At 37.6% G+C, this 13,072-nt stretch overlaps 1 protein-coding gene across 2 annotated transcripts in view; it reads right to left on the bottom strand.

Moving 5' to 3' along the window:
* Positions 1–5,298: 5,298 nt before the first annotated feature.
* The window catches only part of LOC124271251 (sodium- and chloride-dependent glycine transporter 1-like), a 29,947-nt gene continuing 22,173 nt past the window's right edge, over positions 5,299–13,072 (bottom strand). For both annotated transcript variants that reach the window (XM_046706343.1, XM_046706342.1), the window contains 2 exons: positions 12,644–12,817; positions 5,299–11,908 (listed from right to left, as the gene is read on the bottom strand). In XM_046706343.1, the coding sequence (XP_046562299.1) occupies positions 11,759–11,908; positions 12,644–12,817 (324 nt within the window). In that variant the 3' untranslated portion in view covers positions 5,299–11,758. The remainder of the gene's footprint in view (positions 11,909–12,643; positions 12,818–13,072) is intronic.

Genomic DNA, 13,072 nt, shown 5'->3' with positions numbered 1-13,072 from the left:
TGGTTTCTCTGTGATCGACGATTCCCGCCATATACACCATATATGCTAATATATGGTGGCAGCCTGTAAATAATCGAGGAGGGTTTCAATCTTGTGATCGACGATTCCTGCCATGTATACACCATATATGACATTTTGATACACATGTTACCCGGTCTGACCAACCGGTCAGTTAGGTTGCTGGAGTTCAGTAGCAGCCGCAGGGATTTGGTAGTGGTGCCGGCTTTAGAGGCATCCACTGCCACAGAGGCGGCAACGGTTGTGGTAGTGGTGTTACCATGATTAATTATCCATATTGTATGTTGGTATGTTAATATGCCACCGTTGGTTGTTGAGTAGTAGTAGTAGTAGTAGTAGTAAGTAGTAGGAGTATTAGTATTAGTAGTATTAGTAGTAGTAGTAGTAGTAGTAGTAGTAGTAGTAGTTTTGTTTGTTTGTTGTTTAACGCCGCACTCAGCAATTTTCTGTCTATTTTGGGGTGGTCTGTGAATAATGGGTGATCAACATACGTCACCCTGTCAACGAGCCTGACCACCCGATTCCGGTAGTCGCCTCTTACGGCAAGCATGGACTGCTGAAGATAAATTCTAACCCGGATCTTCACTTCATGGGTAGTAGTAGATTTAGTAGTAGTAGTAGTAGTAGTAGTAGTAGTAGTAGATTTAGTAGTAGTAGTAGTAGTAGTGGCGGTGGTGGTGGTAAATCTAACATTAGAATAACAAAGAGTAAATTAAGTGAATTTATATGTAAATATTTAATTTCCTTTGAACGCTTCAAATAATGTAAATTCACGAAAAAGATGGAATGGATAGGCAGCATACACCTAGTACCGTCGATCTTGTCGCAGGAGATGACTAACGGAATCAGATGGACAGGTTTGCTGACTTACTAAAACCATGCAATTCCAGTTGCTTAAATCGATTATTTACATACCGCCGTCAAATTGGTGTAGTGACGAGGGCGGCGTTAAACAAAAAAATAATAAATTGAAAGATAAAACCCCAAAACATTACACAGAAAATGTTCCTATGCTCCATCTCATGGAAGATGTGTATTCAATGTTTATGCCGCAGACTTTCTCAATCTGGCCATAAGTTGGATGTACATTGACCCCAGGTCTTTCAGTATTAACCTCTGGGTCAGTGACGTTCATTAATCAGTTCAGCCATCGGCTTCAACATCTTTGTTACAAGATGACTGATTTGTGCACTCAGTACCATTTCCCATGTCAAAATAAACCACTGAGGTGACAAGATAGGTTGAACAGACTGGAAGCAGTATTTCCTTCCTTTTCTGGAGATAAGCAATATAATTGGATTTAGAAGCTTTGTTTGATATAGCCCTCATTTCTTTGGTTTCAGGGTCAGTTGAATCAGTTGTATTTGATATTACAAGTGTTGATCTGGTGTGCGTGTGTGCGCGCGTGCGTGCGTGTGTGAGTGTACTCGCGCAGCCTATTCCCTTTGAGCCATCAGTTTCAGAAGGCGAACTGGGATATTTGCCACAAAAGGATGTCAGCCAACAACGTTCGATCGGGGATACTCTAGGTTGTGGGCGACAAATCGAGCAGAATAGTGTTTTTACTACCAAAGCGACGCAGGTCTGAACATTTACCACTGTTATGAAAAACACAAGCACGGGTATGGTGCTTGCAAACCTTGAAACATCGTCTGGATGAACCATCGTTGCTTTCTGGTAATCTCACGAATCATCTTGGCAGATGGGGAAGGCCATCAACCGACTTGATGTTTATGGATAGCCATCAACCAGCTTGGTAGTCAAGGAAAGCCATCGATCAACGTTGTAGTCAAAGAAAACCATCGAAAACAGGGTAGTCAAGAAAAGCCATCAACCAGAGGTTCAACTGACAACAGCTCAAAGATGGCATGTCATTGAGGGATATTGCATGAACGGTTGGTTATCATCCAAGTCGACTACGGGTGACAATTCCTAGGAAGGATACAACCCATCTCAGAATCCCAAGACCTCCGTTCATGTTCATGTCAAGTTGCGTGTTAAAGACGAATGGCTTCCACATAGTCGTTTGCACAACGGAACGGCCAGAAATCGCCTAAAATCATCCGGTTATATGGAGCCAGACGACCTAAACAGTTCGATAAGCTTGTGGTCAAGCTTGACGTCACTGGAATTTGATTTTTTGTCTGTAGTCTAACGCCGGACTCAGAAATAGTTCAGCCATATGGAGCACTGGAATTTGAGATCGTGGGGAAAGGTCAACAGGTCGGACGAAAGTTCGATTTTTCTTTTGTTCATGACTTCCCATCGAACTCGCGGAGATCCTCCAGAACAAAATCTCAATATATTGAAACAGGAATGAAACTCTATATCACGCCAAATTCTACCCTCTGAAAGTCAACGAGGAAGAGGGCCAGGGGTGTTCTTGCAGTTAGTGGTTACACCAGGTATTGACATTGTGGTCGGTAATTGATACTTATAGGACTTCAAGATTGTATGACCAAATCTTGAAAATGAACGCATTAATTTTGTTAACGTCATACAATAGCTATCAGTATTACAAAAGGAGTAACTTTTTTACTTCTATGAATAAACTAGTCTTTCGTTTTTTTGCCATTTAATTATCCCATGAGGGTCAATTTATCCAGACAAGTTCCTTTGCTATGGTTAATGGTAACATATTGAAGCTATTAACCTAGACTAACAACTATAGTACTGTCGGAAATAGAAAAAAACTGTTTTTAGGCTCTTACTCTGTATCCCTAAAATTTACACAAATGCAAATAGCATATGTCGAAATAACCCACTTCGGCCTAACTTGGCATTCAGTGGGATGCGTAATAGGATATCCAGAAAAACATGTTTACTCGTAAAATCGGGCAAAACTGAGAAAATATACGAATAGCTGCTGAAAACAATAGATCAGACTATAGATGGCAATTAGGTCGCTCAGCCAGGTATGACGACGGACCGTCGACTCACCTGGCATGAAATGCATGTGCTGCCTACAGGCGCCCAAGGGGTCATCTCAAAGATATTTTGTGCTTTTTCATGTGTGTTGACTATGCCTCATCTATTGATTAACAGCTTATATATTTTTTTTATAAGTGTCTTTCTTTCATAAAGTTTATGTTGAGATATGTAAAAGAGTTTGATACCTGATAACCATAGAAACGCATCGTATTGACTGTCTCAAAATATATAGGTGGCATGACCACCCGATCGCGAAGATCGACAGGACAGGATATTATTTGTAAATTGTTGACATGCCGTGTACTTCCCCAGTATAATTCCCTAAAGGATTATCGTATCTTAGCTGATATCTCTATCCCCAAGCCCGACCCCAAAGATCGTCTGCGACACCCGTCCAGGTTTTTTTGCTTTTGAGACGAACCCTCCTATCTGTTTCTTTTTATAGTGACAGTGAGACTCCATGGTAGCTACATCCTTAATAGTTTCAGCATGAAAGTTATTATTTTTTACGCCAGCTATCGTTTATAATGAAGCTACGTCTAATTTAAAATTGGTCACTTAAAAAGTGTCCTTTATAATACAATATCGTCGCACACTAATTTGCATACAGCCATGGTTTGTTCCAAATAATTCGTTTTGGAATCGCATTGCTCATTTCTGCACTAATCTCTCCTCAGTAAAGTCCTTTTTCTACGTTTCTTGTGTCCCTACCATTGAGACTGTAGTTAGGCCGAACTTAGTTTAAAAGATATTTCACACTTGCACATATCAACTACATGAATTGTAGTGATAAATGAGAAAATAGTTTTTTTCTATTTCCGACAGTACTATAGTATCTGAAATGAACATATTTTACTGAAAAAAGTTCATGGTACACAAAAAAATATAATGAAAAGGAGCCATGAGGAAATCTAGACTTGCCACAGTTTCTAGACTTGCGTGGACTTTCTTGGATATATTTGCTTCAGGGTCTGTATGACAGACTACTATTAACCGTATGTGTTGCCATACTTTCCCCATGTGTATATATGGTAACTGCATGAGAGTGCAGGTATGGTTGAGGACTGTTCCAACCAGGAATTCCAGCATCTGGATGACTTGTTTCCTTACTGAGTACTACCCTCGAATCCTCAGACTGATAAGCTGAGCGTCTTGTGCATCTAGACACCCAGAACCTCCATCACATGCTAAACATCAACTTTCCAAAACAAGACCAGAACAATCATTTTAACAATACCCTTTATTCCTGTTCATATATAAAGTGCACTTATAGACCAACAATTGCATAGCTGTCAACAAAGTAGTCTTACTTATCAGTATCAACCAACTGTCCAGTGACAACAACATGAGACCCAAAGAATTCAACAGCTCATCTGGCTATGTTCCGTCTGCCTTTGGTGGCTCATGTGTACTGCACTGTGTCTTGAACTACAGGATTCAACACGCCTATGGGTGGCGACTTGAAAGCACGTTTGGCATCTGCAGCAGAATTTTAATCTAAAAAAATCCTGTCCTCATCAATACTTGGCAGGACGGTTTATATCACTGAAGAAAAAAAGCCTAGTTAACACCAGGATGTCTGGTGTCATGATCTTGGATATTGACCCAAAATGTCCAAAACATTATTTTCTGATTTGGTCATGACGCAAACGGTGTCAACTATGAAATTGCCTTCAGAAAAATCACTATAGGCTTGTGTAGTACTGACAAGTACAGTGAAACCTGTCTGAACCGGCACCCCACGGGACTGAAAACAAATGCCTGTTTCAGATAGGGTGCCGGATTAGACAAGTACTAGTCATCCTGCAGTTCATGTCATGGTGTTAGGTTGGTACAAAGTTGTGGAGAGATTGACAGCTATGCAATTGTGTCAACGTAATGAAAACCTCACTCACTCATAGCTAACTTGGTAACTACACAAAGGCAGTGGATTCCGAGCATTCCAAATGGTCTAGGATCTACCTGAATACCTTGATTTGTCAACAGCTTTGTCACTAAGTATTTACTACCAGATTCCAAACTTGACAATTTGAAATACAACTGTCACACAGTGCAAGGAAACGTGATGTACTTTACCATAATAGTCTCTTAAATGCTGTTTACAATGACAGTAACTCTTAACTTAAAGAAAAGCAAGGACAGGTTAACATTAAATAATAACATTAAATGCAGGTCAAACTGTGAACCTACAATGACAAGTAACGTATAACCTGTATAGTATATTGGTAGAAACTTTATAGGAGTATAATTATGGTCAGCTTTGGACCAGTGCAGCTCAAACTTTAATTGCTCTTAGTAGATATTATTAAAACATAAATGCAAATTAGTAATATTAGCATGAATGTTTTGCTTGTCTAATGGGGCATCCAGTTGATTTTGTGGAGGTGGGGGGTTTGGGTTGGGAAGGTAGGATTTTTTAAAAGAATAGTTACAGTAATATGCCATAAATGAATAGTTTGTTGACATTGCTCATGAGCATGAATAGCTTGTGGCAGTGACTCAATTGATGTGTTAGAAGAGAAATTGAATAGAACATATAATGGTGCTCAAGAAATACATTTGTTGGGTACAACTTGGGTAAAATTACATTCTTCTGAAAAAGAACCACGACCCCTTCCCAGCCACAAAACAAATGGATGCTTTGTAAGTATATACAATGTATGTACTGAATCAAACTATTTTCAATACAAAATGCAGTTAAAAACACCTACCAAAAATACTTCCAATTGTGGGGTTCCTTAACTTTAGAGATGTAAAACAAGTATAAGATATTCTTCATATTATCACCTAAATCTGAATGCCCCTTACATACAGTTGATTGCCCTTGTCCTGCATTACAGCACAAGACTCGCTTCTGCCATACAACTTACAATAATGCCACAAGTATCTGGAAGCTATGGATAAATAGGTTATAGGAGTGGTTGATAAACATTTGTCTTCCTCTGAACCATTTTCCTTTCTTTAAGACCAATTTGATTATTCATTTTACAGATAAGAACAAGGTCCAAAAGCTAGCCCTGAACCATCAGCTGATGAGTTATGATGTCGCCAGCAGCACCAGGAAGCAAGTATCTAGACATGTTTGTAGCATAAAGGTGACTATGAGGAAAGACATTGTTCAACCACTGAATCGGTCAGGCCAATTCTCTCTCCACCTATGGCAGGAATATCATAAGAATGGGTTTAGGATTGAAACTTCTTGCTGTCCTGTCCTGTCCCACTGAAGATGAGTCTGGTCATAGGACCATTAAATTAAAAAATTTAAAATTTAATAAAATTAAAAAGCACATACAGTTGCTTAATGTGGCATGTCTTGTGAGATTTGTCATTATTCACCGAATCATTCTCAATCAAAAACATGTAGAATAACAAACAATTTTCTTAAATAAGACTTAACAGCAACAGGGGAGTAAAGACCAACAGTGTTAATAAACATCCGATATGGACCAGCAACTTGTAAAATGGACCACCATTTAATATTTCATGTATAATAAAGTTTTTTCAACTTGCTAGCAGCCTCTTATACAAGAACATTTGTAAACCAATAGGGAACAACAGGTCGTCAGTACGGCACTTAAATGCAAACACAAGAAACATCTTGAGACAGTGAATAAATTAGAAGCACTTCTTAAATAAATAATTAGACAAACACCAATGTTAGCATTTGGGAGATGGTGTTCCAAGATACACAGGTTTGTTCTATGTGTCATAAAAAGGTTTACAAAGACAACTTTCTTGAAGAAGTAACCTATTCCAACAAAGGGGACTAAACTGATCACTGAACACATTAATGTATACATATTCTCACCATGACAATATGAACAATGCCATACCACCTTTTATTAAAAAATAGAAAAACATTAAAACTGATTGATTCAAATCAGATACAATACCACTAGTACAATACTGCTTCAATGCTATCATATTAATATGATAGCATCTTTGCATTGGATCAATGAATTAGCAATAATGCCACTCAAACAAATGCATTAGCAAGTTAAACTTTGGTATTGGTAATGAGACTGATACAGCTGGTATTCACTGGACTAGTATAGGATACTGCGGATATAGAGCTCACCAAGGGGAAGTAAGTGCTGTTAGCTTAAGTCATGAAAGGGGGTTACTGATAAGTACATACACTGCCATGCATATTCATCAAGTCCTGTCATTTATACTCATTTAATTATTCAAACTCTCGCATAAATCACTCATAAACATTTCCACTTCATGCCAGACAACTCAAAGATATCAGTATAGGAAGGACTGGTTGGGTATTTCTTGTCAAACAATGGAATATGTATCAGAATTTGTTTTCATAACTCAAAACAATTAAATGCTTTTCCTAAATATCAAAATTGACTAAATTTGGAAGAAAGCTGTAACCTCATTTTTTGTGAAGAATCAGAATTTGACACAATAATCAAAGATGTTTCCAAATTATCAAAATTGGCTTTAAATGGTAAGCTATGTGTACTCTTCATGAGGCACCATCCAAAAACTCAGAATTTAACTTTGTTCTGATTCATAGAACTGGACTACATGATTGTGCTGGTCAGTAGTTGCCAGTGCATTGACCAACCCAGCCACGTATCAATCTGACTAGCAGCACCCATACCCGGTCCCAAGCATATATCAAGTACAATCAGATGAAACTACGAGCCTATCCACAGCAGTTCAGTCAAAGGTCATGTCACATATGTACAGAGCAATAAATATTGAACACACTGGAACCTTCTACAAATAAATACTTAAGAGGTTCCAGTCTGCTTAAACATAACAAAATAAATCTTGATTACTCTCCTAAATGAAACAATGGCAATGTATCTATGGGAACGTAACCAACGGTGATCATCTCCATGACAACTCTCATTACCTTCTCCTTCAACAGATAAATGTACATAGGTATGGTCGAATTCAACACACACAAAATAATTAAAATATCTTGAACCATATAAACCATGTAGCATAATAAATGGCTGTTCTCTTTTCGCAGCTTACATTCTTCCAACACCTCAAATCCAAAAGTAATTGCATATAAGGCCTTCTATTGTTTTTCAGTAAGTTAACAAGATCAACTGACAAAGAAAGAAAGAAGAAAAAAGGAAAAGAAAAAAAAAAAAAAGAAAAGAAAAAAGACACCTAAAATATAAAGTATAATGCATTGACACAAGCAAATGTGTGCAGATCCACACAAAGCACAACAGAAGATTTTGTTACTGCTGTTGGTAAGAAATCATGAATAATAAGTATATAAATCTTTATAAATACAACATACAAACAAAAATTCACAAAATAGACCCCAAAACAGTTAAATATCTTTCAAGATAGTAATTACATGAAAGGGTTAACTATTAATTTGCTTTTCATTCATTTGTAGCCATACTAATCTGGAAGCTGATTCAAAACGTAACCAACTGCACTAAATGTTTGGTCAAATATTTCGTAACCAACAAAAAATGAATGTAAAATGTGAAAGAGCTAAGCAAGAAATTTGGGTATCATAAGCCTGTATATCAATGCCCTGAAGTAAGGAAAACATTGAACTATACTTCATGCTGAAAATTTATGATTTTTGTAATCCATTTGGTTAACTTTTTGGACTGCACATGATGGAATAAATTAATATTGATGTTGCTTAGCTAGTAGAGATCAGCAAAGCGATGTTTATATAACAAACCCTCCCTTCCATAGCCCCTATTATCGAAGTATGGTCAAACAGCACAAAGCTTTGTTATATTAAACATAAAGAGGGTAAAGATCAAATTCTAAATAATTTGATTGACATTCCCAATCTAAAATTGATTGTGCTTGTAATGTCAAAAAAGATATGGACTGTTATCAATTATTATCATCCTTTGACAATATTTTCCAAAACCAGGCATTTCTGCTCCCATAAGCTAAACTCAAAACAACCATAATTATACCTGCTTGTTACATTACATTGCAATAAACTAATAGCTGCATATCAGCAATGAGTGTTAATTGTTCCATGAAACTGTATCCAAACAAGGTCCAGGGACAAGGATGTCAACATGATAATGTTCCGTGAGTTTGTACATTGTAATATTTACAGTTTCATGAAGTGAGATGCCACTAATTACAACTGCAGTTATTTACATATCATAAACAACAACACAAATAAAATGCCAGCTTTAAAATAGAGGTGCTAAAAAGCTAGAGTGTAAATTATGCAGAGAGTTAAATGAGATTCAAGCAAAGTAAAGGTGTTTACATATACATTCAACTAAAAAGGTCGTAAAACATCTCCCTCACATTACAAAACATGAAACTTAACAATGGACACAGCATTCCTTAATGATATGTTTCATAATTATTTTCCATTCAGATTCCTAAAGTAAAAAGAATACAGGCATCAGAGTATACAGGCACATTATGCAGGGTCTTTGATCATTAAAAAAGTTGTTGATGACTTTTCCACACTTTTTATAATGCAAACAAATTACCCCAAATTGTTCAGGATAAGAAGTCTGACCAGTCAGAACCTACCAAGATTACACATTTTTGATACAATCCTGCACAAATGACTTATTCCAAATTGTAAGTTACATACAAACATGCTCCATAACAGAGGAAATTATCCTGATACAAAACTAACAGAGTATATTACCTGGCGAATCAGATCTGAAATTTGGAACACACGACTAACAACTACACCGGGTGCCAATGATTTCTTTCTTGGCTTCAGTGAAGATGAGATGAAAAACGACCCAGTGATAGAAAACAAAATATAGCAAACTTAAATATAAAAGATATAAGATTTAATAGCAATACATAGCTCGCATCACACAACACTTAAATAAAGAAATGAGTAACCTCTAACAAATAAACCATCTGCAACAACTGAGAATACAAAAGCAAAGAATTAGCTGCCTCAAAGGGTCATGTGACAATAAATTTGATTGGTCAACACACTGAGGCATCATGAGACAATGTCACTGAATTTTCAATGTGAAATGTGAAAATTTTCCCTTCTTCTTTCTAACTGATCGTCTAACAAGCAATCTCGCACTCAAGAATAAACAAATAGAAGATTTTGACAATGCTGGTTGGAGATTTCAAGCTGAACCCTTGCACCACACACATACACCTACATACAAAGCTGTGTAAACTGGCATAACCCCTCATTGGTCAAGTATGCCCATTATTTACTGGCAACAGGTTGTTCAATGTTGAAAATTTGGAAATCAGCGGCTTCCAAATGATATCAAATGATAAACAATGAAAATTGGACCAAGTGATTAGCATTATGAACAAATATTCACACTGTTGGTGTAGGATGACAGAAATTGACAGATCTCTGATCTCTGATCAATGGATCACCTTAACTGACAGCACGGGATGCTGGGAGACTTTTGTCACTCGGAATTACAGCTGGTTATAAGTACAGGCAGTGAGGCTAGTGTTTATCTTTGGCACAGTTTGATTTGAACGCAAGTCCGAGGGTCTGAGACTAGCATAATTCAACAAGGACTAATGACATTCCCTTGTGGGCTACCACTTAATCATACATTACAAAATTAAACATCTTACAAATTATACAACCATATATCTAGGGTTTAGACGAATACATGACTGTAATGTCCTTGATTCACTTTATTTCTGATGGTAAATGAACATTTTGTTCACATGGTATTGTGTGAAGGTTGTTTTTTAGATGTATTTTAACATTATCCCAGCCCATTATCAGTGACTCAAAGAAATTTTTTACAGGGCATCCATGTGGGGAATTGAACCCAGTTCTTTAAACGTGAAGAGCCGGATGTTAGACGTGACGAGCTAAGGATTTAACCAATATGCTCCTCTTTACCCGTTTATAATATCTCATTATATCACTTGAGATCAATGCAAAAATGCTTTAATATTATAATATTGTAAATCTTTACAGAGTACACTCTTTTCTTAGATCTAGATGCCAGATTCATGTTGTCATGGACTTGATTATGCATCTACCTATGGATACTGATCATAACACATGATAACATCCTACATAAGTACTGCACTAGGATCGTATATTCACATTGGAATATGAGTAAAGTATGAACTGGCAGCTTCAGACTTATCGAAGTAATGTCCCTGCAAACCTCAGTTTGTTGACCAATCGTACATTAATGCCAGCAACACTGATGAACCCACTGTGTTGGTGTAACATTGACACATACAGACAGCTGTACACCGTTAAACCAGCCCAGTTCCAAAACTTAGTGACAGTCAAACCAATAACAACCTCTGATGATGATGATGATGATGATGATATGGTAGCTTTGTGATGACTGGCCATGGAATATAAACAAGAACAGAACCATAATGGGCAAATGTCCAACATAATCATGTCCTGTGCTATAAACAGTGGCTTGAAATGCTTCGACTTGTGGATGTATTTTAAGAAGGGTCAAAAGTTAAAAAAAACTCCACTCAATTGGCGCCTGCATCAATATATTGAGCCACCTACCCAGGCACTTAGCTCAAGAAGAAGCATCTCTCCACCACAAGCATCCAAGCATGACTACACCGAGGCATACCCCTCGTTGGTGTAGTCAACAAAGTCAACAACAGTGTACCAGCCAAAGGAGAAGGTAGACAAATCTAAAACTCATTTGTTGGTTGACTATTCTAGACGAGATTGTGGGAATGGCGCAGCATTGGACATATGCAGGAGTAAGTGTGGCTGTTGTTCACTTAAAACAATGTACGTTGTTAGTCCCGCGTTGTGGAATGCTAGATGAGTTATCTCCCTTTGGCTGACATATTTAGGTGATAGTCGAAGATTTCATCAGTGTATCCACACTGACTATATCCTTGTTTCAAATGGGCTGGCATTGCCATTGAATCCAGGGTTGGTAATTGTCTTTCCCTTTTCCTCAGTATCCATTATATCTATTTCAGGCAGTTTATGAGCTGGTTTCCACTCTGGTGTTGCTTTCAACAAGTGTCGGATTTTCTGTGAAAGAACCGAACAGCACATAAGTCATATTCAGTGTTACATGATATTTGACATGCTGGCTTCAAAGCAAGCACGTTTTCACTCCATTTTCAGCACTGCATGCACGTTTGTTTACTGTACTCTTAGAGATAGATTAATGTCCAGTGGCAACGCTTAGCACACCAAAGATGCATATCAGTAATGAATAATGACTCCTCAAAATACAGGAATGTACCCGGTATTGCACAAATCCCACAATGATGCATATGTCCGGTATTATTAACATCATCCCAGTAAATACAACCCACAATTAACAACTCACCCAATCCATTCCACCATATTGTCGCCTGGTATGACAAGCATGGGTTGCTGGAGACTAGGAGTAAAAAGGTTTACCGCGGTACTAGTACAACCACAGTATTTTGCCTTCGGTTCGGTATACCGTAATGCAATCCCAAAATTCGGTATTTTCGTTTTTCATACCGTCATTTGTATCTAGTCATGAAATGAAAGTTTTGTTCATTTAAAATAACGAAGATTATGGTTATGGTTTTTTCATGTTATAAAATAAAAAGTAAAGTAAAGTTTGGCTCTTGTCAATTTTCTGTATTATGATCATATCTCAATAAACGGAACCGAAATGGACAGAACCGAAGGCCTTGTACTGCAATACATACTGTGGTAAGAGCGTACCGTATCACCAATAATCTTAACTAGGAATCCCATGGTTACATCATCTGGTACAGTACTTACCTCCAGCAGTGTCATGTCTGAAGGAGCGATGAGAACTTTATGTACACTCATGCCTATAATGAGTAGCACTGGTATAAAGGCCAACACCCAGCCCACACCATCGGCCCACACAGGATATCGCTTTTTTCCGTACTTGATTGGAGTATACTGAATCCAGTTGAAGAACAGCAGGAACTGTGAAGAAAAACAAGGGGCAAATGAGTGTGCAGTGTCACTGTAAAAGACCATAGTAAAAGTCTCATTAATCATAGAGTCCGAATCATACAGTATTGAGAGAGCGAATATGGTTTTATGACGGTTTTAGCAATATTCCAGCATTATCAGTGCAGGGACAAAAGAAATGGGCATTACACATTGTACCCATATGGGGAATCAAACCCATGTCTTCAGTGTCAGAGTTTTGTGATGTGATTGTCAATGAGTTCATTT

This window comes from Haliotis rubra, unplaced genomic scaffold (assembly GCF_003918875.1).
Source record: "Haliotis rubra isolate DU_JTF1 unplaced genomic scaffold, ASM391887v1 Scf159, whole genome shotgun sequence".
NCBI lineage: Eukaryota > Metazoa > Mollusca > Gastropoda > Lepetellida > Haliotidae > Haliotis > Haliotis rubra.
This window is presented reverse-complemented; position numbering and strand designations above follow the sequence as displayed.